The following is a 26,204-nucleotide window of genomic DNA, read 5'->3' as shown; positions in this document are numbered from 1 at the left end:
CAAAGAAGATACGAAAGAACAAAAATGAAAATTCTCTTGTTTGGTATACTATTTTCAGTCATTTGTTCAACCTTCTTGACCACTTTGATTTCTTAATAAAGGCAAGTTTTTTTGGCAAACTTCTTTTTTATTCGCACGCTTGCATCAGTTTTTGGATTCCCACAGGATGTCATCCATATAATCAAATTAACATGGCCTAACCGTGAACTTACAACCACCGCAAACACCGTTTTTTGGCTATCACAAAATCGAATCCCCACAAAAATAATTTTTCCTGTTATACTATAGTAATTATTTTCCATCATGTCTTGTCCTCCTGTGTGCCCCTGACAAAGGGAACACTAGTCCTGTACTTGAGCGTATGTGGCCCAGCCTGTCTCGTCAGCGTTTCTGCGTTATCCAGTTGGTGCGGCTCGTCGTACACGGTAGAGATCACAACGTCCTTCTCTACGCGCCGGCGTTTGTTCCCTCCAGCCTGGCGGTCAAGCTTCTCGCCATAGAAACTGCAGAAAGAAAACAACAACACAGTTTAGTGTACTAGTACATGTACCCACTCAAGAATGACAAAACTACCACAAAACACTATGTACTGATACTGAGTGACAGTAGTGTACTTCTTGATTTATCAACTTAACGGTAAAGGTACGCAAGATATCAGCTACTGTATCTTGTCAGACTACCCCTCGGACTCAATGAAGATACAACCTACTGGGCTCGAAATACTTTTTTCTGCATACCTGCACTGGTGCAGGTAACGTTGGACACTACCTGCACCAGACAAAAATTTTACCTGCACCAGTCCACTCAAAAGTTAGGAAGCATAGATCATACTAAAAACTTTTCAGAAACCATTGCTATTATTTCTTTTATACTTCATAGGTGGTATACCAGTTAATGAAGCTAGTTAAAATTCACATACACCTACATCATAGTACAGTCATGTATAATAAAAACCCAGTATATTGACCTGTGCAGTTTAGGTACAGGTATACATTAAAAACACCTGCACAGCTCAAATTTTACCTGCACAGGGTATTTCAAGCCCTGTACATATGTATACATGTACGTCATTGAATGCAAGAAGAGGTCAATGCATGAAGACTTAAGTAGTAATTATGTTACTACATCTGACATTAAGGATCTCTCTACTCACCCGAAGCCCCTCTTGTCCCAGGGTCCCTGTCCTTCGTTCCCCAGAGCGTCCGCCGGCCCCTTCTTCCAGGACCCCAGCCCCTCCCCGTCTCGCCAGCCCTGCCTCTCCATTATCTTACGCCCGAGACCCTGGGGATGGAAACATACACATAAATGATCTATGAAAATACCTTTATGAAACAACCATCCAAAACTAACTGGCTGAGATTTGGGACTTGTCTGATATCCCCTATTATGTCCCAACCCAAGCTGTGATTATGTTCTAAATGGGTAATCCATATAGGGCAACAATTGGGTTATCACATGGTAAATTTAAATACTAGATTGGGACGTTGAAATTGCTATTGTTGTCATTTTTGTTTGCCCATGCTAAACTTTCGGCATATTTTGCCTTGAATTTTCTGTTTTCTCAGAAGGGCAGGACATGAAAATAAATCACTACGCAGTGAATTCTTGAGTCAGATCACGTTGTATTCTAGATTTATTCTACATGAAAGTACAACTTACACTTATCAAAAACTGTACATTTATTGTTTCCTTACTTTATGTCACATTATTGATACCATAAACAAGACATGAACCTTTGTATGCTTCTCAAACTGTCCAATCTTTCCTTCTTGATCCTTCTGTTCCTTCCGCTGCCTCCGTTTGTCTTTCTTCGTTGTGGTGACGTCTTCCCCATCTAGACCCGCCCGTAGCCGCTGCTCAAGACGCATCTGGAGATAGTCACGGGCATCCTTGTCTCCTCCATCTGTAAGAACAATACAAGAGATCTTTTATCAGTCATTTTCACATTAGATTAAGAAGTCTAACAATTACTATGAAAATTCCCAACCCTTGGACAAGGCAAATGCCTGCAAAGGCAACATAATTATAATCAACGTATACTAATCTGTAGTTAGATAGGAAGCTGCACTTTGAAAGACGTTGGTAGGGGGCTAAAAATTAAATTCTTCCTTCAAACAAAAATCAAAAACCTTTTAAATGATTTTGTGAGTTATCCTGTTCATTAACTGACCAATGCTGGTTACAAAAAAGTTGCTATAAAACAAGACAATAGCATGCCCAGAACAAAAGATACCAAACTGGGAAAGTTTTGCTGCAGTACCAAGGTCAGCTGCCAGGAGGCCTATAATGCATTGTCCTCAACCTCCACTTCTCAACACAGACCTACAAACCAAATATCATCACATATCCATATGAAGGTTCTTAAGTTATGCTGACCACAAATATCTGGAAACATAGGCAAGTACTGCCAAGCAGACAAACATACAGATAGAACAAAAAACATTTTTCATGTACTACTGGTAATAAACAAAGATGGTAAGAAAGGCAAATACGATGACCATACCTGGATCATAGTACACACTCATGTCTACATCCCAGTCATCAGTAGTTGTCTATACCTTACCTGGATCATAGTACACACTAATGTCTACATCCCAGTCATCAGTAGTCCTCTATACCTTACCTGGATCATAGTACACACTCATGTCTACATCCCAGTCATCAGTAGTTCTCTATACCTTACCTGGATCATAGTACACACTAATGTCTACATCCCAGTCATCGGTAGTTCTCTATACCTTACCTGGATCATAGTACACACTCATGTCTACATCCCAGTCATCAGTAGTCCTCTATACCTTACCTGGATCATAGTACACACTCATGTCTACATCCCAGTCATCAGTAGTCCTCTATACCTTACCTGGATCATAGTACACACTCATGTCTACATCCCAGTCATCAGTAGTCCTCTATACCTTACCTGGATCATAGTACACACTCATGTCTACATCCCAGTCATCAGTAGTTCTCTATACCTTACCTGGATCATAGTACACACTCATGTCTACATCCCAGTCATCAGTAGTCCTCTATACCTTACCTGGATCATAGTACACACTCATGTCTACATCCCAGTCATCAGTAGTCCTCTCATCAAAGTCCCCCCTGAGCTGGTCCCAGTACTGCGCGTCTGTGTAGAACACCAGCCCGCTCCCGCCCTTCTCCCACTTCAGCTCGATCTCCTCCTCAAACAGTCGCTCCTTGTTCCGCCCCTGTTTGGTCACGTCGTCGTACAGGGCCTCGTGGCGCTCCCATTCCTCACACCTGTCATCGTCCTGTTGGAAGGGGATAACTTGAGAGTTTAACACACTGCACGCAGCATTCATTTTATAACTATGCAGTGATATGTACTGCACATCACTAGTTTTCCAATTTCGTAACCATGCTAATGCTATTAGGCACAAGATAGGTACATGTATTTCACTGACATCTCCATGTATTTTGCAATTTGCGTTTCTGAGTAACATTTCTGTGAAGTTACAAGAAGACACAGATTTGACTCGCATCTACCGGTAGAAACACTTCCTGTAACAAGCAGAATCAAGACATCTAATGGAAGGCCCACTTCTGGAGTTAAGTATATGTACTCCTTAAATACAGTACACACTTATTAAAACTTACATCATCAGAGTGAGACTCATCTGCTTTATCTTCCTCCTCCTTCTGCTGTCTCTCCTGTTCCCTCCTTTCCTCCTTCTCTTCTTCCCTCCTTCTTTGTTGCTGTTCCACAAACCCCACCTCGGCAGACAGCTCCTCCCCTGTAGCAGTCAGCACCATGCTTCCCTCCCTCACACTCCCCCCATAGTCAAATGGTACGTTCCCATACCTCCTGCTAGACCCAGTGGAAGGGAAGACCAGTCCAAGTTTGTGGATGAGAATAGGGGGGAGCCTGCATGTGCGGATCAGTTCTAGAAACACTTTGATTGGCGTTCCCACGTTCCCGCGAGGCATGACGTTGGGCGGGTGGAGCTCGATGAGCTTCTGCAGCTCTGATTGGCTGATGGTTTCTCCATCTTTCCTCTTCCGTCTTTGCTCAACTTCCTTTCTTGTCTGGTACTTCAATGCATCAGAACCTGAAACATTGGACATTGTTTGTAAGGCCTAGAAAAAAATATGTTGTGTTTCTGGTTACGCTCCTGAAAAAAATTGGTCATTACTCAGTAGGGATTCTATCATTTAATTAAAATAAAAAGATTTTGGCTGAAGTGATAGATACAAGCTGGAAAAGATTGGGACAATGCATTTTGTGTCACTTTAAAGATTTTTTCAGAAGAAAATTACTCCCAAACGTGCTATTCCAGAACAAGAACATTTATTTGATTGAAAAAAATTACAAACAAAAATTATGAAAGAAAAACCTGTAGTGTAAGTGTTGACAATAAAATGTTATAAAATCTGCAATATCTGATCAGCAATGAGCCCTTTCACAGAAATCAGAACACATGTGCGGCGACAGGAATTCTAGATAATATGTCAAAGGTAAAGGCCCACAAAATGAAAACAGAACCTGTCTGGACGTTGTTATGCAAATCGCAACAATGGTCGAGACAAGGACTGTTTTCTTTTTTTGAGGCCTTTGCCTTTGACATATTACCGGTACCTAGAATTCCTTTCGCTGCACATGCATGCTGACCTCTGTGAAAGCGCTTATAAAATGAAATCATCACAATCAAAGCAACATATGATATCAAATCATATAGCAGTGTGATTTCTGTCTATCGCACCTTCCTCTGCCAGCCTGACCCTCCTGACGGTAGCCCGGTGCCGGAGGTAGTCCCCCCGCCTGTCCACCCAGTGTTTCCCGTGGTACATCTTCACTAGTTCGTCCCACCTCTGTTCCACAACGCGTACAACACAGCACAAAGTTTTTCTTCTGTTCGTCTTACTTCTGCTTGGATCTCTTGAAGTCTCGCTATCCACAGTTGCTCTATAGTCTGTCAAGACTTTCTGTTCAGATGTAGACGTAGACGGTAAAATGTCCGTAATTCCACTTACTTTCGAAACATTTGTTCCCGAACCTACGAACTTGCCCCCCTCCCCCTTCCCTTCTTGCGAAACACTTTCTTCATCATTGTTTTCCCCCGCTGTATCTCCGTCTCTCGCCTCCGGACGATGTCTGAAGTGAAAACAGTCGAAGCCGCCGCTCTCTATGAACTGGGAGAAGTAGTTTCTGAGATCCGCAGAGTGAAAATGTGCAGGAATATTGCCAACGATTCCGTAGACGACTTTCTTGGTGTTTGTGTCAGCCATGTTGGATGACGTCAGAGGGAATGGACGTCATCCGGACGTTGGACGATTCCATCTGCAGCGAGGGGGGTGCTACTAAACTTGACACAAACATTTCGGAAATTCAATTCTAGTCGATCACATCTTCTCAAAAATTTCGTCAAATGCATTGATTTATAGATCATTGGTAACAATTGAGAAATAATCAAATGACAACGTACAACATATCATATCCACTGGCGAATATGACAACGTTTATCGTGTACAAGACTAGGCAGAGGAACGGTTGGTCAGCACCGTGGACAACACCAGATGGTCATTGTGTGTCCGGCGCGTGGTTTGGCGACCCAACTAAAACATTTCTATCACGTACTGTACGTGTAGAATATCATTGACTCTAGTCATAATGGCAGGTACACCGATGTTAACACAAACTTGAGGCGAACTGCGATGAACTACTGAATATTTCAATGGATTATGGTTCTGGCTATGTAACGCGTAACGGTGATCTGGGCGACTGAAACTTCTTAATATTATAACAATAATCAGTTTACGTAAATTTGAGGATACTTTGCATTGTCACTAATGATGAATACAAGCTTACTGCTACCCATACAGCTACTAATGGGCAGTCTAAAACGGTAGGACCCTCTCCGTCGCTTTTTACTCAGCAGACGACAGGCTGCCACCTGGGTTTTGCTGTTCCTTGGCTCCTGTTAGCCAGTGTCCGTTTTTCCGTCAATTGACGGAAATTTGCTGCGTGTGACGGAAAATTTTTTAAACCAATCCGTCAACCTTGGCGGACAAAAATTCTTGGTGGAAGCTACAGGCGGCTTGGGGACGGTCCATGGTCGGAAAGCCACACACTATTTGTTTTGCTATTATTATGATTGTTGACTTAGTGTGTCGGCGCCCCTTCGCATACGATAATCTCATTAAAAACCCGCTTTTCAAGGTCTTCAAGGTCTCAGTTCCGTCTTCCTATCTCAATTTTCGCGGTTTTCGCGACAATGGGAATTGGCTGACGGAAATGAAATCAAGCTGGCTAGAGCCCTGCGGCTGTAACGCCCATCTGTGGAGCGACCAAGCGACTACTGTCACTGCTCGTTCTCTCTTTAATGCATATTGAAGAGGTCTCCTTACCCTGTACCAGCTCGGTCTTCCCTGATGGTTAACCTTTGAACAGACCACCGCCCAACTGGGGGTGTGTCTCCTCCCGCGGCCCTACCCTGCCCCTGCGAGGTTGGGGAATAGCTGTAGTCCCGAGCGGCCATGAAGACCTGACAGCGCCCACAGGAATCTGCCTGCAGTACCGATACCGATCGCTAGTAGTAGATGTGATCATTGAAGCGGCTTCATAGAGTCTGTGTCTTCATCATCTTCTTCTCTCCATGTCTGCTCGTTCTGATAGTAAATATAAGGAGTGTTGATGGGCTCATAATTGGGTAGATGGAACCCGCGCTCAAGTGGCCTCAGCTTGACCAATGACGTCAATGTCAGCTGGTAGCGATACTCGCAGTTGATTGGGTCAGCCATAGGATCCTCCTCTCTCAGGCAGGCGGGGTCGCTGTGCAGCCGGTGCAGGTTGGAGGAGTAGCCGCAGGCCCGAGCGGCCATGGACGCGTTCTCGGGCGGGGGACACTGGAAGGCGGTGCTGGGAATGTGTTGGAAGTACCGACCACGGGGGGAGCCGCCGGGAGTTGTGGGGAGGGGCGGGAGGTTTGTCTGCTTCAGCTCCGTAGATGAGTTGACGGTGGCGGCGGCAGGTTTTTCTACGTCCGACTGAGATCGGCTCTTCACCACGATACGGGTAGGGGAGCCAACTTTGTCTGGAACAGTCGGATAGATTCATAGTATTAAGTATAGCACAACTTATTTCGTATATCGTAACGTGTCACCTTCTGCTCTAGTGTTCTAGAACTCACTACTGAGGCATGTTTACAAGTTAGAACCAAGAACTGTTCTCCTTTGCCTCCTTTAGGTATCATTAATTACATAATTATGTATTGGCGTTTCAGAACATAAAACTAATGTTTAGTAGTAATAGATTCAACGCCTATGCTGGCTAAACTATGTGAATACATTATGGACTTTAATTTACCTGAACCATTGACCTTGACCTTGTTGTGAGACTTCCCGACACTTTTTGGTCGATGCTCCTTTGGCGGCTTGTACATGCTGGCACCATTTTGGGGCTGAGCTTGCTTCGCGACGTCAACCTTTGACTTGGAGCAACATTTTCCCATATTTGAAGAGAGAGATATAAATGACTTTCCTACACAAGAAAATCTAACAGCCTTGTAATAAAACGCTAGTTATTCACGTGCAACAGTTATTTCTGCAAGAGCAACAACGATGCGTGTTGTCGGTCACGGCGACACCTAGCGTTCTAAACAATAAATACACTCCATGGCAACGCGGCAGATTCGACGTTCCAAAATCAACGACGTAACAATGCAAGGTTCTTCCCAGTGGGTTCTTCCCATGTTATTTGGGTGTACCTCCGTGTTGCAAATGGAGTTTACTCTTACTTGTGTTGCAAGTGATTTCACTGATTTCAACGGAATCTTAAACTACTTAAAGTGCTTGTAGTGATGCAATAGAAGTCAGAATTAGGCCACAGCAAGTAAATTTTGTGGATGACATCCGCGCGCTCATTAATTTTCGCCTGATTTCAGAAAAAAAAACAAGAATTTTTTTCTTCTTCAGGGAATGCCGGATAGACGAAAATGGGTAAAGGTTGTGTTGTAACCTAATCATTGAATGTAGAATTGACACTAGAGACTCTGTAGCATTGACTGTAGTTGCAGAGGTGCAACTTTATAGTTAGTTGTAAAAGTGGCACAACTATGGAAGCTATGAGTGTAGTTGCCAACATGGTTAATGATACCAGTCTACCACACTAGTGTCACTTTAGCTACACTGGTGCACTTCTTAAGTACAGGAATGAATGCCTTGTTGACTGCGATGCCATATTTTGTCTTGTTACAGCGTCTATTTTAAAATTTGCCATCTTGTTTTTTTTACCCATCTTGTTTTTTTTCGCCCTATCTCATTATTTTTGCAGTCTGCAGAGGATGTCATCCATAAAATTTACTTGCTGTGGCCTTAATGAGTAGACACAACCATTTCCATACACGGGCAGTGTGCAACTACACACACACACACACACACACACACTCACAAATACAAACACACACACACAAACACACACTCGCAAAGCTAACCTCTTATACGCATGAAAAGTAAACAGCACGGAAATACCCACGGCGATTTCACTTTTCTGTTGTTCAGCTTGCTATAAACGTGTAGGTATGCCACTAAACATTAGCATTGCAAACTGCCCAATATTCCCAGTATTTTGTCCCAATCATCTGTGACGTCACGTTCTTATGTCATCACCAAGCGCGCCCATTGGTTCAGAGTAAGAAGGAAAAAAATCTGCTTGCTTCTATTATCGTGTTTCCTTCAGCTGATGCCTGAGGAGTTTTGGTGGGGTTTGCAAAAACTGTTAACGTCACAGATCTAGATGGTTGCCTGAGGTCAACTCAAGTTTCCTCCAAACCGCTTGGTTCTGGCAGGGTTGGAAGGGTATCTTGCCGAGAGCATTGTGGATACGGCAAGATAATGTCAGATTTACACAAAATCTGCGAATTTTTGCTCGTATTCCTATCTGTTGTTTTTTACCCCGCCGTTTCAGACGGAGCTAGACACACCAGCCTGTGTCTGTGACAAGTCACGCACAGGTTATCCTTCTGGTAATGCCCCAGGGGCTGTTCAAATGTACCGCTCAGCAACTAGCTCTTGGGGTCACGTGCGGTCAAATGCGTCCAAGCTTCCTCCAAGCGCCTGGTCTTCTGCAAAGTTCACCTCACAGTTGGTCAACACAAGCGAGAAGGGTAGCTTACCGAGGGCATTCCACTTTATGGACATGGTATGGCAAGATATAGTGGCAAGATTCACACGAAATCTGCCCATTTTTAGTTGATCTGATTTTTTACCCCATTGAGTTGGACACACCTACCTCCCTATGTCTGTAACAAGTCACGCACAAGTTATCCTTATGTTAATGTATGAATGGCTATTAAAGTGTACCACTCTGTAACTAGCTCTTATTGTCACGTGTGGTCGACTACGTGTTTCCTCCAAGCTTTTCGCGTTTCCTTGTGCAATTTGCAAAACTCTCTGCGTCACAGTTGTCATGGTTACCTGGAGATTTTTCAACAGAAGGTTCGTCCAAACAGTTTGGCTCTGACCAAAGCAAGACTGGTACCTTACCGAGGACATTGTGGATATTGTAAGATATAGATATGTCAGGTTTACAAACTTGAAAACTGCCCATTTCACTTATATTCCTACCTGTATTTTTTATCCCGCCAGTTTCATACTGAGCTAGACACACCAGCCTGTGTCTGTACGTGACAAGTCACGCGCAAGTTATCCTTCTGTTAATGCATGAATGGCTGTTAAAGTGTACCACTCTGTACCTAGCTTTTGTGGTCACGTACGGTCAACTACGTGTTTCCTCAAGCTCCAAGCCCTTCGTGTTTCCTTTTGCGTAAACTCTTTGCATCACAGTTGGCATGGTTACCTGGAGATTTTTCAACACAAGCTTCCTCCTGACAGTTTGACTCTGACCAAAGCAAGACTGGTACCTTACCGACAGCATTGTGGGTATTGTAAGATATAGATATGCCAGGTTAACACGCTTGGAACCTGACCATTTTACTTATATTCCTACCTGTATTTTTTATTCCGTCAGTTTCAGACTGAGCTAGACACACCAGTCTGTGTCTGTACGCAGTGACAAGTCACGCACAAGTTATCCTTCACGCACAAGTTATCCGTAATGCCCGAGGGGCTCTGCCACAATGTGAAATACACTGTACCACCATATTCTTTATTAACTAATGATGTTAGATTGGTATACTAATGTTGTTAGTTTGTAGCTGTTAGTAATACATGTTATTTGCCATACACGGTACCTGATGCAATCGTTGTGCAATAAACTTGACTTGACTTGTCACATGTGGTCTATAATGTGTTTCCTCCAAGCGCCTCTGTAGTTGATCACATGTGTGACCGATCCGAACTAATAATATAAGTTTAGTTACAGTGGTATACTTGAACAGTCCTTCATGCATTGACAGAATATAACTAGTGCGTGACTTGTCACGGATACAGAGAGGCACAGCAGTCGAAAACAATGGGAAGAAACAGGTTGAAATACATGTCAAAATGTACCAGATGTACATGTATGTCTCTCTGTATCCATAATGCCCACTCAGTTAGACGGTCAAATCTGACCCAGGTAACCATGTCAACTGTGACGTGAAGAGATTTTGCAAATCAGGACCGAAGGGCTTGGAGGAAGTAGTTTAGTATACGTGGACAGGAGAGCTACTTACAGATCAGCACACTTAAACAACATTGCAATTGAGTCATGCATTAACAGAAAGATAACTCGCGCGTGACTTGTCACAGGGAGGTGTGTGTAGCTTAGTCTGAAACGACGGGGCACAAAAATAGGTAGAAATGCGAATAAAAATGGCCATAGGCAGATTTTGTGTAAATCAATAACATCTTGCCATGCCATATCCAACATGTATAATACTCTCGGCAAGATACCCCTCTCGCTTTGCGGTACCAAGCAAGTTTAGAGGAAACTTGTGTTGACCTCAGGTAACCATCTCGATCTGTGACGTTGACAGTTTTTGCAAACCCCGCCAAAACTTCTCAGGCATCAGCTGAAGGCCATACGAATATAGAACCGGGAGGGCTTTTCCTCCTTACTCTGAACCAATGGGCGCGCTTGGTGATGACGTTATGACCGTGACGTCACGAATCACTAGGACAGAATACAGGGAAAATTGGACAGCTTATGTCTAAACGTGACGTCGCTGTATATTTATAGTAAACTGAACAATAGAAGAATGGTGGACATACGCCGCGGGTTTTTCCCTTCTTTCTACCGTCTATGACGGATAAGACGTGTAAAACTGTATAAAAAGGACCGAAGACTTGTGCAAGACCATAAGTTCGACATCGCCTACCTAGAAGATCATCTCACCGACACGACATTTGAGAACCCACGCCACTTCGTCTCTGTCGCAGATCGGTGACAGTTTGTTAAGAGAAAATGATCCCAGAGAAGCTCGTCCTCCAGGGCAGGGACCACAGCAGCCGCGGCCTTGTCATCCAGCTCTTGGCGGCCGGTGTTTTCTTGGTTGCCGCCTGCCTGGTGCTGTGGCAGGGGGCTGAGCTGAGGGAACGCCGGGCCGTGCTGGACAGGGTGCTGGGCGAGGTAGCCTTGCAAAGCGGGGAGATTCGCTACCTGAGAGAGGAGGTGTACTTGATGAAGAAAGAAAGAGAAGGCGAAAACACATACTCTGAGACCCAAGAAGACACCAGCCTTCAAGATCTGACTGCAGAAAATGAAGTAAGAATCCATTTTTTTCCATTTCGTTGTTGCAAATTCGTACATAAAGGAATCAGTGGACACAAATGAGGCGCCACTATCAGCTTAGCTAACTATCGATGCGAACTCGGGTGGAACAAATAGTTGTTACATGTACATCTTTATAGACTGGAAATGATTCGAAGTTTGACCTGAACCAGTGTCTCGCCTAAGGGTGGGATAGACAATAGGCAGACGTCAGAGTTGGGTTGTGCAGTATCCGGGGTCTATATATATGTGAACGTTCCCATTTTGGTCAGATTGTGTTCAGTTCACCAGTGTAGCTGGCGGAAGGACAGATTTGAGTTGTCGGGTTCTGTGGGTGGAGTTGGACAACCCCTTGTTTTCTTTGAATTGTAAAGCAGGCCCTATGAAAAAACTTGAGGTTTTGGGGTAAGCACTCAAACAAGGTATTGCTTCATTGTTTCTTACGCTACGCTTCAATGGATAGTCCCAGCTGCCCTAATGATGTTCATCCTTACTTTTATTTTGTAGTCGGAATCTACGGACAGTGATGCTGATAGTGTTGATTTGGACGATGAGAAGGACACACCCTGGCGACTGGAAGATGTACTGCACGGCAGGTCGAAAAGGAGTGCTAGTAAGCATCGATCAAGATATGTTTGTGTATTAACGGTTTTATGACCAAGATAGAGGAAAATAGTTCGGATCTAGTTCAAACCAAGACATCTAGCGGTTCTGGTCTAAGATCTCTATCAAATCTCCCACAAGAATAAAGCAGTTGTATAAAATGATTTTTCTGCTGTTAACGGTATGACGTCTTTTACAAATAGAACTATCCATAGTGTGTAACACGCCGGGGCTCCCGTCGAGGTGCAGGGGACCCAGGGGATTTCCAGGACCGAGAGGACCACGGGGATTTAAGGTAAGCTTAAAACGATAATTGAAAAGACAATGAACATTGTGTTTTTCACATGATACTATGTATTGTGAAGTAGAAGGAACTTCAAGCTGTCAACATCTTTTGCACCACAGTCGTCCCTCAGTATATATTGACAGTAAGGCTTTGGTTCCATTTCCTAAACGGGCCCCGGCCGGGATGTCTGCGGAAATGAAAAATGAGACTGTTTACCAAGGAATATACACAAATTATGCTCCTGACTATTTTGTTTACGTTCTGTGTGTTTTGTTGCCTTTTATATAATATTTTTCGATTCCAAAAGCTACCCGGCCGGGTCCTAACACTTCTTCAGACGCATATAGTTCCTGTTACTAAGAACTTTTATTCAGCCTGTCACACGCACAAACCGGCTTCATTCTCTTTTCTCGGTGGTGTGGTGGGCAGTGACTCAGGTATCTGAGTGTCTTTCTTGTGCTTGACTTGGCGGCGGTGTGGTCTTTCAGTGAACGTCTTTGTTGAAGGCTCGCCGTGCTTCTCGGTGTTTTCTTGTTAGACCACGAAAGATGTAACGTTAAGTAGCTTGAGGTATGGTTCCACTCTACTTTACACTGGAGCTCCCGGTCCGTCTGACTTGCATGGCGATACTGGGGATAGAGCACGGACAACATTTCGATTTCCTTCCTGATATAGAAATGTTTTTCATTCCACCAGGGGGAAAAGGGTGACCAGGGACCCCCTGGCTTGCCCGGCCCCAGGGGACAGAAGGGTGACCGTGGCCCAGCCGGCCCCAGGGGTGCTCGTGGCTTGCCTGGCGCCAAAGGAGAGAGGGGTTCCCCGGGCCCAGTCGGTCCACACGTCCGGCAATGTGAGTGACTCAGTATACTTGTTACTGATGTTGTGATTTTTTCGTCATCTTTGAAACCGAATCTTTCAAGAATTGGCACTTTGTGTTTGTCAGTTTATTATAAAAACATTTCATATTGGGTTGTGGACATGATATTTAACACAGTGAAACATTATTTGAAATGTTGCTTGATGTTTATGCCTTTTTTCTTGCGTGAAGGAGAAAATTTTTACAAGACATTTCACAAACAATGATAAGCTACTGATCCAAAGTCGGAAGAATCCCTTTTCTCAATAAGTTTTCTCACAAACCGATCCTGTACTGCTATTCCTTTTCAGAAATAACAAAAACAATGTCTTTCTAAAAAGGAAAGGAAGTTACTAGTAGCTATAACATCATGTCATTGGATATTCTTTCAGGTGACCAGGGACGAGTGGACACTGGTGCACCGCCCCACAGTCTCAATGCCGGTCTCGGAACCCGCGATGTCTGCAAAATCTTTCGCTTCCGCAATGCCTTCCCTGGCGTACCGGTCGTCCATATCGGTCTCTACCACCTTGACCACCACGCTGGTCAGGAACGCATACACACGTATGTGAAACGTGCTACAACAACCATGGCTGAAGTGTGCATGCGCACGTGGGCTGATACGCAATGGGTTAGGGTAGGGGTCGACATCCAAGCTTGTCTCTGAAGAGAAGCGATCTCAACCTGCTAGTTGTCATGTCACAAATATCAGTTACATGATTCATTTTCCATACAATAAAGATGGAAATATAACATTACATGGTAGACAAAATATAAGTATATTTCCAATACTTTCATGTTTGTAGAGAATGTCTGGAAACAAATAAACCTCTTACAGTGGAACTTTCTTGTGTTCATTTTTGCTGTGTGGCCTTTAAGATATGAATTTCCGACAATAAAAATGTTTGTGAGAGTTAACTTATGTTTCTGTTTTCTTGTGTGTGTGTGTGCTTGTACATTTACATGTGTGTGTGAGTGTGTGCATGTGCATGTGCATTTGCATGTGTATTTGCATCTTTCGTATTGAGCCGCCTCGTAGGAGCCCCTCATGCTTTGCATATGTCCCAGATGAATGAATGAATGGTTTATTTACGTCATCGATCGACACACAACAACATACAGTGGCAGCCCACTTCGGCTGAATTCAAGGCTTTACAACTAAAATGAACACTCTCCCTCTGACAGCTTTATGAGTCGATATGTGGACGTTGAATTTAAAACAAAATTATAGAGAGACCACAGATGTTTGAAAAATAGGAAGAAAGTCAATCAAAACAACTTAATCAAGTGCATTAATTGACCCCTGAAATTTTAAAGCACCATTGACATAATCAACTATATGAATTAAGATAATTCTGGTCAGCTGTGCCTATAATCCAAAGTAACATCAATCTTATGAATGTTAAATAACAAAATAGCAGCAATGAACTGTAATTTAACAGTAAAATTATGATTGCTGTATTTTCCGTGATGGGTGCCTTATGACGTCATGAGAAGTTGATGCATGTCCCTGAGTGACTGGTGTATACTAGCCGACATCTCCTCAGCACTGGTCTCCTTACAGCTCTTCCAGGCACTCACACTGTAGGTCAACCTAAAAGTAAAGCGAAAACATTTTTCGTAACGTTAAATCATATATGATACTGAAAAGTCAGCGTTTCGTAGTTCTTAATCTTATCTGTAATTTTGGTTAAGACTGAGCAATGCCATTTTTTATGATAAAAAAAGAGAAAAGGACAGTTTTCTTCACCTGAAGGCTAGCCAGGGTGCTATATCCTAGTTACTTTATGCATGAGTTCCAATTTTTCCAGGTTTCCAATTTTCATTATGAATGTAGTCATTGAAGTACACATTACACAGAATACTAACAAACCTATCTGGTTGGATGTTGTATGCGATGCAATAGCCGTGAGGTACCTTGGGAGCCACTGCCGCTGGGGCTGGTGTATAGCCAATCAGAGTATTGAGCATGACGTACCCACCCCCCAAACTTCAGTCGTCATCAGAGGTTTGGAAGAGAGAATGTCAAAATTGTAAAGACAAATAAATAGCTAGAATGCAATAAGTAATCTAAATTCCAGGTCATAACTTTGCTACAAACCAAAAACTCTCAGACGCTCTGCATTCACTTTTAACATCAACAAACCGATTTACAGCACCTTCCATCTGCTCCTCATAGCTTACGTAGCCTATGTGGCCTATTATGTACATATGTGTAATTTAGATTTGTTTGTCTGTTGTATCTTTGTGGGTCAGCCGTCATCAGCTTGCATAGCCTGCCTAGGCTGTCCCAGTGTAATGATTTGTTGTCATTTTCAATAAATAAATAAAGTAATCTAAATCTTATTCAACATTTTACGTCTGTCGTACGTACTGAACTGTTTGTCATTTATTGTCTCAAAGTTTGCATTGGCCGTCTAAAAGTAAGGGCCGAACGACGTCCGGGATTGGAGAATTTTCTGCTTACCTCTTTGTGTAGGCAGTATCTCTGAAGAGTGAAGGAAGAGGAATTCCTGCACTTTGAGATATAGCTCGAAGACCAAGCAGGTGACGGTCACAGCCTGAAGAAAACAATCAAAGATTAAGAAAACTTTGCTACCCTCACTACAATATCTATAAAGTACATGAAAATTATTTTAATCGATTAAAATAAGAGCTGTGGCACGATGGCAACAAAAGCGGCGTATTTTCACTACTGCATGCCTACATGGCGATTTGCTAATAATAGATACGTCATAAAAGTATGATTACCCAGCATGTTTTTCGCCTCCTCCATAAGTTGTATATGCTTCTTCAACGCCGCCATCATTAGTTCTTTCTTCTCTTGAATCTAACAAGGGAAGAAAACAAACATGATATCATATGAAGTGTGTTGACGGATATATTCCTATATACAGCATATTAGGTTAATAGGCAATATTTTGGACGAAAATACATTTATTTTGGGACATAGCTTGAACCACCAGAATTCGTTCAATATGCCATACATGTAATCAAGTAATAAGCAGCAGCATACCGGTACTGTGTTGTCCATCATGGCCTTACACCAGTTGACCACTTCCATGGTGCAGGACCGGACAGTCTCGGTCCGGCCGTGGTAGTACTGCCGCAGCGTCGCCGGCTGGTGCGTGGGAGCTGGTCTGACGTCATGATTTGGGAAGGAAAAGTATGGGAACACCCCAAACGTTACTAGTGAATAGTTAACTTCGCACCCAAGGTCACCATGATTTAGATATATTTGGATACTAGTATATTGATCTCGTCGCCTATAGCACCACGTTAAGCTAATTAAGGGCACAACCCGGCGTATGTGCAAATACATGCTGCCCACGTGCAAAGACGTGGGCAATATTTGGGATCCGTAAGCTAGTGGTAAGTATCGCTTCCGTACAAACTCGTACGGAATCCGACGGAGTTTGGAGCACGCAGACACGCCGTCGTGTCATCGGGCTGCGGACTCGCCCCCCGTACGTGCCAGTACGGGCGACGCGCCTGTCCTGTACAGCCTGGACGTTTTCAGAAATACGGAGCGAACGTGGCATCCCAAGAAACGCACGGACAAATAGCACGTACGGCGGGTTGTGCCCTTAGCTTTAGTCTGCACCTATTGCACTTACTTCCCATGTAGCCTGAAGTAGGCCAGCTGTAGTGCAGTCTGTATGTAGTAGTCCGGGTGGAGCTTGAAACTACGGATGAACTTCTTCCCATAGTCTGTGAAGCTGGGGCAGACTAGTTCCAAGTCCGAAGCCTGGGTCGAACATATGATATTACAATCTACACACAGTATTTGCACAACGATGATGGACTCATTTCTTATGTTCGTCATATCATCTATAGTACTTTTGCAGTTAATCTGTGTTCAATGTATAGGTCTACAGCTTGATATAGTTATTGATAAGAGTAGTGATCTACCTGTTTAATGAATGTCTCCTGTGTATGTATAATTTCATCACGTATCTCGTCATCTATGGCGAAAATCAGCTCCTCTGGTTCTGGAACGGACCTGTCAGAGACCTTGTCCTGTGAAAGTAACGATGTCCGCAATGATTAGGCCGGTACACAAGTCAAATGGATGATACAATTCTTGTTGCACATCTTCAGGCTTCGATAGTCCTTCTGCCACCTTCCACAGGACAATACTAACTTTTTTCTTCCTACCGCTAGGTGGCGATGCAGTGAGAAGTAACCGGTCTCGCACGTGAAGAAGCTATATGCACTTCTATTCCAAACGTGCTTAGAATTAATTATCGAAGCACATTCGGGATATCCAGAACAAGTAGCAAGTCAGTCTAGGTATACAATATATACCCCCAATACGCTGTAAACAGAATTCTATTTAATGGCTTTCAAGTATGAATACCTTCCGTATTGGTCCAATCCTCTGTGACTGAGCAAAAACGAAGTATCCCAAAAAAGCAGCCACCATGCCATCTGCTGGTGTATGCTGAAAATATAAACGTTATGGAAACTAAAGCACAGAAACCCTTGTCCACAATTGTGTACAGAGGTTAGGAAACGTATATGATGACTAATTTATGCAGATAATGTTAACTGATTTTGGTACATGATAATTGTTCAGGAATGCGTATGATGTGCAAGATCTGTTCCAAAAAAAAAAAAAAAACGAACCTCGAAGTTGCCAGCGAAAAGACCGTTCTTGAAGGCCACCTCAGTGTTGACATGGTCAAACCATCTGTTCTTGCCACTGCCTGCCAACGTCTGGTGAAGAGTCTGGATACGGTGTAAGGCACTAGAATATCTAGACTCAGTATGTTGTACTGAGTATGCAAAAGATAGACTTTCAGCGAAAACAATTTGGCAAATTTGCTAAATGCTACATAGAGAACCATGGAGACGCTCTAAGATGTACGCTCAAAACATCGCCTTACCTCCCCACTGTCCTTCGGCGTGGCATCGTCAAACGCTAAGACTAAGATACTCTTCTCAATGACGGACAGGTTATGAGCATTGACTGGGCCCATCTCCGTCATCTTCTCTCTATTCTGTGCAGGTAAGATATATTTTTGTACTTTTTTTGGGGCGTCGACAACCATCAAGACTTTCAAAAAATAACTTGTGGTGTTCTTTTTTAATTGATGCTGATGCGCACTTACATCGCTTTATTTTCATATTTCTTGTACTTTCATGTCTAAAACATTCTCGCCAACGTGGATATTTTTCTCTAAACTTAACAAACCTTTGCCCATTGCGTCCTGTTTCCCGCAGTTAGCACAGAGATGTGTGGTCCCTCACAGACGTTCTCACATTGTTGTTTCACGCCTTCCAGTTGTCTGGAAAAGAGAAACGAGACAATTAATATCAATCTAGATCAGTTGATCTGAGGCAACCTGAAGTGAACGATACTCAAGACCGAAACGAATGTCTCGGATTGTCAATAGATTAATCAGTATCAGAACAAGTTGTTTTTTGGTAGATGAAGGTTTGAAACGTCCCGCCGTTTTTAAAACTTATCTAGTTTCTTACGTGACTTATGTATTGAGTGTCTTGGTTTGAGATTTGGAGCTGTAGGATTAAACGCAATCCGTAGTTTATTATTAAATCATAATTACATTTTAAGTTCTGCAGGAGTGAGAGGTTCGCCATCTTGATCGATGACCCCCATCTTGAACACACGACCCTTACACAGTACCGTGATGTGGGTGGGTGATGGGCCTTCAGATTCTGTGCAAAATCAGGGAAGAAAAGTTCACACTACATATTTATCTACTATGCATATTGTTGCTACAGCTGGCAAACAACTGCAGTGCATAGCATTTAAAGATGGTTTACAGAAAAAGGGTCAGCATTTAAAGATGCTTCACAGTGGTAAGCATACTCCATGATTCATGCATGTTCTCAGTGGCCAAAATGCTGTAGCATCAGGCGTAACCTTATGTTCTGTATTCACAACCAGGATCTCTACACAATCGACAGTCAATTGTTGCCGGACAATTTGCTATGTATGACAGTAATGTCCAGGATAAATACTGCCATTATAGTTTTTATACGTAACGTTTGGTGCCACATAGCAGCGACGCCTAGCGGCTGGGTGAAACAGCCAGTATTGCCCTGAGTAGAGTCACAGTCGCCGAAACGTAGGTTGTTGATTGAATATAGAACTCAGGATTGTTAAAAAAGAACCTCGTTTATAGCCAATGATTTTCCTACCTTATGAAATTATTCACGACTGCAGTGTCTTACCAGACTGTGCAAATCAGTACAATGAACCCCAAATCAAAGTCGTTAATTATCATTTAATCTTAACGGTGTCAAAATGAGCATACCTGTCTTGAAATGGCTGACAAGCTTGTCCATGGCCACACCAGGAACCCTGTGAGCCGAGAACATGTTACGAAACTGGTCCATAGAGAACGGTCGACCTGTCAGCACAGCCTTGTCAATTGGTATCTGCTCTCTAATGTAAGAAAATACAATTCATGACCTCATCTTCTGTACAAACTTCAGACTTCATGAAGATGAAGTAGAAAGGTGGATAAAGGTTAGCACTAGGGGTGGGTACCGGTACAGAAAATTCAGGTCCAAGTCCGGTTCAGGTTCAGGTCCAGAGGATCAGGTCCAGGTCCGGACCTGAACCTGGACCTGATTCAGTATGTAAAAACTTGTGAATGGATGATACTCATAACAATGGTCCATTTCACCACAAAGAAATCTGTTCGGTGGAGTGATCGACTTACACTGGCGTTTTAAAACCATACAACGCTATCTGTCTCTGTACGACTGACCGTAAAGTTTGGTAGAAATGACTATAAACTTCGCTCGTGTTATTTTCTTCGACCTGCAAGCGCGAAAACATGTGAATGACTAATCAAATACTAGTAATCTATTAATTTTCTTATAGGTCCAACATCCGGTCCAGTTAATTTTTCAGGTCCGGTTTTTCCGGACCGGTCCAATAAGAAAAACTGGTTTTGTACCCATCCCTACAAATCTTAGATAACAACAAAATACTAAAAGCACAATATTGATATTAGTGACTTTGTTGAATAATACATAGATATCAAATACGTTTATAGCGTACATTGACCTGAAAAAGAATGAATAATCATGATAGAAAATGCGTTTAGGCAAATAAACTTTCTTTGCGAGTTTTATGCAAGTTTATCAAATAACATTAATTAGATGTTACTCAGTAAAACTTAATTTTCTGTTTTCCACAGGTTCATCCAGACATACATTCTCTTGGACTTACTTCCTGAGGAGTTTCCACAGATAGAGAGATGCCGAGAGGAACAGTGGAACCCTGTCTGCTGGTTCCACCCCTATGGCAGACCACATGTGGTCCATGACGGGTACAAACCCGACAACGTTGGAAGTCAGGGGGAGGGAGTGCCGTGATTGAAGGTACATCAGATCCACCCACCAATCTTCAAGCTGAGGACATTACGATACAGAAAAATATTCAAACAACCTTTACATGGTTTCTATAATATACTGTAAATGCAGAAACTTTCGCGATGGATTAATGTTCGCGGTTATCGCGGTGGCCGCTTCACCGCAAACTTAAAACCACCGCGAAAAGTCCTTTTTTCTGCTACCGGGAAATTAAATCCCCGCGAACTTAGATGCATTTACACTATTGTTGCTGGAAAAATACGATCTTGTTTTCCCAAGTTTTAGGGCTATGCCGCCTGTAGACACGGTACATTTGTACGTCTCTAAAAAGAGAAGCTAGCTATAGATTGACATGTATATACATATTGCATTGATAATTTCTACTTTTATAATATGTGATAGTACATACAGGGAAGGCGAAATTTCACCAAAGACTGTACGTTAAAAGCAAAAAGTCAGTAACTTGGAACACAACGGTCGATCATGTATGTCGCATTGATTAAAAGTCCAACTCAATTAACATCTTCTATATCAATTAAAGTAATATACATTTTGTACTCAATAACGTGTAAACGTAAACTCTTGTTTGGTCCATGGCTCAGTTTTCACACTACACATAACACACGTTCTCTTACTTACCCAGTTCCTTTTTACCTTTGCCCTCTCCAGTAATTGCTGATGCAGCGATTGGCCGACCCCTTCTTCAAACTCCCTCACCACCGTCTCTGTGTGCTTGTATTCCTCCGCCGTAACGAATGGTTTTACTGGTTACACAAAGACATATTATTAATACTAGCATTATTAGTTACTCCTTCATATTTTGTTTGCTTTCAAATCTCTCCTCTCTCATGTATACGCTTTAGTAGTCTTTGTTGTTATGATAATTGTGCATGCACTAAGTACGATGTAACGTTAAAACTGGGAATCAGGACGAAAGGAATTGTTACGCAGTGTAGTTTGCAGGTCAGTCACAAGCAATTTTACGGTTTCCCAATACCAGATTGACAACCATACCTGACTCTAGATACTTGTCCAGAGTGTTCTTGAGAGCAGGCACAGGTAAAGGTGGGAGGGAGTCCTGGTACTTCCAGGTTCTCTCTCCAAACACTTGGATCGCTTTCTTCTGTAACCATTCTTGTAGAATTCCAGGTATCCACTTCAGCTTAAAGAAGAGACCACAGAAATGCATTAAGTCTGCCATAAGTCATAAACATACTAAATTATTTCTAACGGAGAAGGATAACTGGAAATCTCACGTCTGTTCATCTAGCCAACTATTTACACTTCACTTACATGCAGTTGCTTCAGTTCGTCGTCGCTGGCCGCAAACTGCCGCGCTAGCTGGAGTTTCCTGACGGCTTCGGTAAGCCCCGTGCGGGAGGCGACATACTGCAGCAGCTGGACGGCGTTTCGATGTACTCTGGTCAGCGACATGGGGTCTGTAGTGCTGTTAGCGGGGACAGCTGATCCACCTGTTCTAGAGCTAGAGAACAATTTACGCATATGGAATATAACGCGTAATGCAAATTATGCTTTTTACAGGTCTCTCTGGAGAGAGAGAGAGAGAGAGAGAGAGAGAGAGAGAGAGAGAGAGGGAGGGAGAGAGAGAGAGAGAGAGAGAGAAGTGTGTGTGTGTGAGTGTGAGTGTGTGTGTGTGTGAGTGTGAGTGTGTGTGTGTGTGAGTGTGTCCTCCCTAGCGGCTTGCTATGGTACTGCAGCGGAATCTCTGGTTTGATATCTCGAGTTCTGGACATGCTATGGTCGTGATTTTTGTGTGGTAGATAGCTCTTGGGGCAGAGAGTAAGTGTTATATGTGTAAGCCCCCTAGCAGCTTTTTTGAACTGCAATCGCAGGACTTTGAAGGAGAATAACCAAAAAAGGGATAAACGGATCATCGTGGTTTTTGGTATGCAGATAGCTTAAGTGATACATAATGTGATGGTAACTATGCAAATCAGAATTTGCATAATAATTTAGGACATTTTATAATTGTTCTGTGCCTTTATAGGACCATTGCAACATGTGACTTGTAACTGAGAAGGAGAAGAATGTTGATAGATAAACATTATGCAAATAAAGACCTAATTTGTATAATTAATGAGAAAGTGGTATGATCCCACTGTGGGTCGTTTCTCATTGGTTCAGAGGGAACATGACAAACCTCCTTGTGTCTATTGTCAACTAGCGCTGATGCCTGGGGAGTTTTGGTGGGGTTAGCAAAATTGTCTGACCTCGCGTTTAAACGTTTGGTCACCTGAGGTCAAGTCACGCACACGATTTCTCCTTACCGTTCGCCTGATGACATCGGGTTTTTAAGTCTTCTATTTGTGCTCTGATATGTTTTTACCTATCATTTTTGAGTCCGGTGATCAAAACTGTTTATTCTCGTAGCAACTCATTCATAAGTAATATTTCAATGCCTGAAACGCCGCAGTGTATTTATAATGATTATGTCCTTCAATCAATGCCTGAAGGCCTACTAAAACATCACCTCACCTCACCGGTCCGGTCCTAAAACATACCATTATGTAATTAGCTCTCATGGTTATATGCTTCTGCCAAGCGCCTCTACCCTACGCAAAGAAACGATAGAATTTACAAGGACCAGCCGTTTGAAACGGCTTTGCTTTGTCACTAAAACATAGGCTGCCAATACGACAACTAGTCGGCAACTCATGTAAGATCCTCTCCGTCCGTCCTTGGCGCCTTTAGCATATGAAAAATAGCCGCCTGGGTTCATCGACTCCTGTGGCACTCGTCTCCATGGGCGGGGTACGGTCAAAGTTACTACTGTGAATGCTCGTTCTCTCTGTATAAGGCCTACTGACGAGGTCTCCTTACCCTGTACCAGCTCTGTCTTCCCTGCTGTTCAACCTTCAGACCGCCGCCCAACTTTTGTGTCTCCTCCCGCGGCCCTACCCTTCCCCTGCGAGGTTGGGAGAACAGCTGCAGGCCCAAGCGGCCATGAACAATGAAGACCTCATAGCGCTGACTGGGATCTGGCTGTAGTACCGACACCAATCGCTAGTAGCGGATGTGATCATTGAAGCGGCTACATAGAGTCTGCGTCTTCATCATCTTCTCTCCTGTACCATGTCTGCTGCTTGTTCTCACCGTAATCATAAGGAGTGTTGATGGGCGCTTCATTAGGTAGATAAAACCCGCGCTCAAGTGGCCTCAGGTTGACCAAGGACGTCATCGTCAGCTGGTAGCGATACTCAAATTCGATTGGGTCAGCCATAGGATCCTCCTCTCTCAGGCAGGCGGGGTCGCTGTGTAGCCGGTGCAGGTTGGAGGAGTAGCCGCAGGCCCGAGCGGTCATGGACGTGTTCTCGGGCGGGGGACACTGGAAGGCGGTGGTGGGAATGTGTTGGAAGTACCGACCACGGGGGGAGCCGCCGGGAGTTGTGGGGAGGGGCGGGAGGTTTGTCTGCTTCAGATGAGTTGAAGGTGGCGGCGGCGGCAGGTTTTTCTACGTCCGACTGAGATCGGCTCTTCACCACGATGGTGGTAGGGGGGCCGGGTTTGTCTGGAACAGTCGGACAGATTCATAGTACAACTTATCAGAGCGTGTCTTCTGCTCTGGTGTTCTAGAACTCCCTATTGAGGCATGTTTATAACTTAGGACCAAGAACTGTTCTCCTTTGAGGTATCATTTTAAAAAGCTCTTTTATTGACGTTTCAGAAATTAAAACCAATGTTTAGTAGTATACAAAATTCAACGCATATGATAGGGTAACCTGTGTGAAAAAAAATGATTGATTTTAATTTACCTGAACCGATGACCTTGTTGTGAGACTTCCCGCCACTTTTTGGTCGATGCTCCTTTGGCGGCTTGTACATGCTGGCACCATTTTGGGGCTGAGCTTGCTTCGCGACGTCAACCTTTGACTTAGAGCAATACTTGCCCATATTTGAAGATCTATATAAACGACCTTCGTACCCAAGAAAAACTGACAGTCTTGTTATAAAACGCTAGTTAGTCACGTGCACTTTTTAATTCTGCAAGAGCAACGAACGATGTGTGTTGTCGATCACGGCGACACCTAGCGTTGTAAACAATAAATACACTCCATGGCAACGCAGGCAGATTCGACGTTCCAAAATCTAAGACGTCACAATGCAAGGTTCTCCCCATATTGCTGTACCCTAATATGGTGAACTCCCGGGCAGGGATTTCTATTGGCGCATGCGTGCAAGGTGCCCGGTGAGTGGAATGTAGTACAGGGTATATAACAATAAAACTTCTTTTTCTTTGAAGATGTGGTGCCTTTTTTGTCATTTTTGAGGTTAATGTTATAGGTTAGGATTACTAGTCAATAATTTTGGCCCAAAACTGTGTTTTGAAAGGGTTTGGAGACCACTAGAAGAAGTAGTCCCAAGAGGTGTGATCAGGTTAATTCTTGGATGCTTGAGGTCAAAGGTCAGGTTTCCGTCTGTTTATGGAGGTTTAAATTTTAAAGAGCAGTGTGGAAATTGTCAGAAACTGGCTTTTAGACACTTCAGGAGGTGGGCTATCCTGTCGAGGTGAGTTTTCATGGACTTTTAGTCATAGAGGTGAGATTTTGGCACCCTCTTTCTGTGGTTATTTGAATAGAGTACCATACTAGAACATATTTGGTAAAGCATGCCCTCCCAGTGTTGCCTGCTGTATGTAACCCTATCATTTCTGTCCCCAGTCCGATGAACTGTACCCTAATATGGTGAACTCCCAGTGTTGCCTGCTGTATGTAACCCTGTCATTTCTGTCCCCAGTCCGATGAGCTGTGCCCTAATATGGTGAACTCCCAGTGTTGCCTGCTGTATGTAACCCTATCATTTCTGTCCCCAGTCCGATGAGCTGTACCCTAATATGGTGAACTCCCAGTGTTGCCTGCTGTATGTAACCCTGTCATTTCTGTCCCCAGTCCGATGAGCTGTGCCCTAATTAATGTTTACTTCTTAATTTCCTGTACTTGGCAGGGATGTGTGAATTGCTCTGTTCCCAAACCCAGTTACACAATATTGTTTCAACGTTCGAACATGTGATCACAAATGATGAATCTATGTTGGAACAGTTTAGAATTTAACAGAAATAATGTATTTTATATTAGAAATGCTTCTAACATGTATGGATACTGTAGAAAATATTAAGAACACCACACAGATGTTATAAACAGTTCTAAACAGTTACTTATCACAGTTAGATTGTTACAAAGATTTCCAAAATGTTACGACAAAAGGCAAAAAATACCCTCTTGGTAATGTGGAATTGACTCTAAGGATACAAGTTCAAAACTCAAGTGGTGTCATTTTACCTTCCCACCATGCAATGTGTGTATATCATTCATATCACTAGCCAGGGAATTGTGCCATGTAATATCATTGTGCCCAAACTTCTCCACACAGCAGTGATTTTTCCGAAAATACTATTGATTGATGATATTATACTG

At 43.2% G+C, this 26,204-nt stretch overlaps 4 protein-coding genes across 4 annotated transcripts; 1 reads left to right on the top strand and 3 right to left on the bottom strand.

Moving 5' to 3' along the window:
* Positions 1 to 283: 283 nt before the first annotated feature.
* On the bottom strand, positions 284 to 7,154 carry LOC118427758 (G patch domain-containing protein 3-like). The gene is made up of 7 exons (XM_035837682.1): positions 6,373 to 7,154; positions 4,728 to 5,325; positions 3,625 to 4,076; positions 3,044 to 3,278; positions 1,734 to 1,903; positions 1,154 to 1,281; positions 284 to 503 (listed from the first exon to the last, which is right to left on the bottom strand). The coding sequence occupies exons 2-7, from the start codon at positions 5,251 to 5,253 to the stop codon at positions 302 to 304; spliced, it is 1,713 nt and encodes a 570-aa protein (XP_035693575.1). The 5' UTR covers positions 5,254 to 5,325; positions 6,373 to 7,154; the 3' UTR covers positions 284 to 301.
* A 3,651-nt stretch (positions 7,155 to 10,805) lies between these two features.
* On the top strand, positions 10,806 to 14,265 carry LOC118427324 (collectin-12-like). Its single transcript, XM_035837059.1, has 5 exons — positions 10,806 to 11,668; positions 12,182 to 12,287; positions 12,481 to 12,572; positions 13,260 to 13,413; positions 13,812 to 14,265. Exons 1-5 carry the CDS (start codon positions 11,369 to 11,371, stop codon positions 14,084 to 14,086), a joined length of 927 nt encoding a protein of 308 aa, XP_035692952.1. The 5' UTR covers positions 10,806 to 11,368; the 3' UTR covers positions 14,087 to 14,265.
* A 271-nt stretch (positions 14,266 to 14,536) lies between these two features.
* On the bottom strand, positions 14,537 to 18,192 carry LOC118427325 (peroxisomal carnitine O-octanoyltransferase-like). The gene is made up of 8 exons (XM_035837061.1): positions 17,780 to 18,192; positions 17,332 to 17,439; positions 17,037 to 17,167; positions 16,436 to 16,559; positions 16,171 to 16,249; positions 15,887 to 15,980; positions 15,293 to 15,409; positions 14,537 to 15,013 (listed from the first exon to the last, which is right to left on the bottom strand). The coding sequence occupies exons 1-8, from the start codon at positions 17,843 to 17,845 to the stop codon at positions 14,899 to 14,901; spliced, it is 834 nt and encodes a 277-aa protein (XP_035692954.1). The 5' UTR covers positions 17,846 to 18,192; the 3' UTR covers positions 14,537 to 14,898.
* Positions 18,193 to 20,600: 2,408 nt separating this feature from the next.
* Positions 20,601 to 22,211, bottom strand: LOC118427328 (peroxisomal carnitine O-octanoyltransferase-like). The gene is made up of 4 exons (XM_035837064.1): positions 22,066 to 22,211; positions 21,787 to 21,934; positions 21,412 to 21,536; positions 20,601 to 20,811 (listed from the first exon to the last, which is right to left on the bottom strand). The coding sequence occupies exons 1-4, from the start codon at positions 22,204 to 22,206 to the stop codon at positions 20,626 to 20,628; spliced, it is 600 nt and encodes a 199-aa protein (XP_035692957.1). The 5' UTR covers positions 22,207 to 22,211; the 3' UTR covers positions 20,601 to 20,625.
* Between the last annotated feature and the right edge of the window lie 3,993 nt (positions 22,212 to 26,204).

Source organism: Branchiostoma floridae, chromosome 12, assembly GCF_000003815.2.
Source record: "Branchiostoma floridae strain S238N-H82 chromosome 12, Bfl_VNyyK, whole genome shotgun sequence".
In the NCBI taxonomy this organism is placed as follows: Eukaryota; Metazoa; Chordata; class Leptocardii; order Amphioxiformes; family Branchiostomatidae; genus Branchiostoma; species Branchiostoma floridae.
This window is presented reverse-complemented; position numbering and strand designations above follow the sequence as displayed.

Coding starts and splice junctions, on each gene's coding strand:
- LOC118427758 (XM_035837682.1), bottom strand. CDS start 5,253: ATGGCTGACACAAACACCAAGAAAGTCGTCTACGGAATCGTTGGCAAT. Junction 1,904..3,043: donor GAGTGTGTACTATGATCCAG/GTAAGGTATAGA, acceptor TTGTTCTTACAG/ATGGAGGAGACAAGGATGCC. Junction 504..1,153: donor TGGGACAAGAGGGGCTTCGG/GTGAGTAGAGAG, acceptor TTCTTTCTGCAG/TTTCTATGGCGAGAAGCTTG.
- LOC118427324 (XM_035837059.1), top strand. CDS start 11,369: ATGATCCCAGAGAAGCTCGTCCTCCAGGGCAGGGACCACAGCAGCCGC. Junction 11,669..12,181: donor ATCTGACTGCAGAAAATGAA/GTAAGAATCCAT, acceptor TTTATTTTGTAG/TCGGAATCTACGGACAGTGA. Junction 12,573..13,259: donor GAGGACCACGGGGATTTAAG/GTAAGCTTAAAA, acceptor TCATTCCACCAG/GGGGAAAAGGGTGACCAGGG.
- LOC118427325 (XM_035837061.1), bottom strand. CDS start 17,845: ATGGTGGCTGCTTTTTTGGGATACTTCGTTTTTGCTCAGTCACAGAGG. Junction 17,168..17,331: donor AGGAGACATTCATTAAACAG/GTAGATCACTAC, acceptor TGTTCGACCCAG/GCTTCGGACTTGGAACTAGT. Junction 15,410..15,886: donor GATACTGCCTACACAAAGAG/GTAAGCAGAAAA, acceptor TGACGACTGAAG/TTTGGGGGGTGGGTACGTCA.
- LOC118427328 (XM_035837064.1), bottom strand. CDS start 22,206: ATGTCGCTGACCAGAGTACATCGAAACGCCGTCCAGCTGCTGCAGTAT. Junction 21,935..22,065: donor ACGAACTGAAGCAACTGCAT/GTAAGTGAAGTG, acceptor CTCTTCTTTAAG/CTGAAGTGGATACCTGGAAT. Junction 20,812..21,411: donor CAAAGGTAAAAAGGAACTGG/GTAAGTAAGAGA, acceptor TAATGTCCTCAG/CTTGAAGATTGGTGGGTGGA.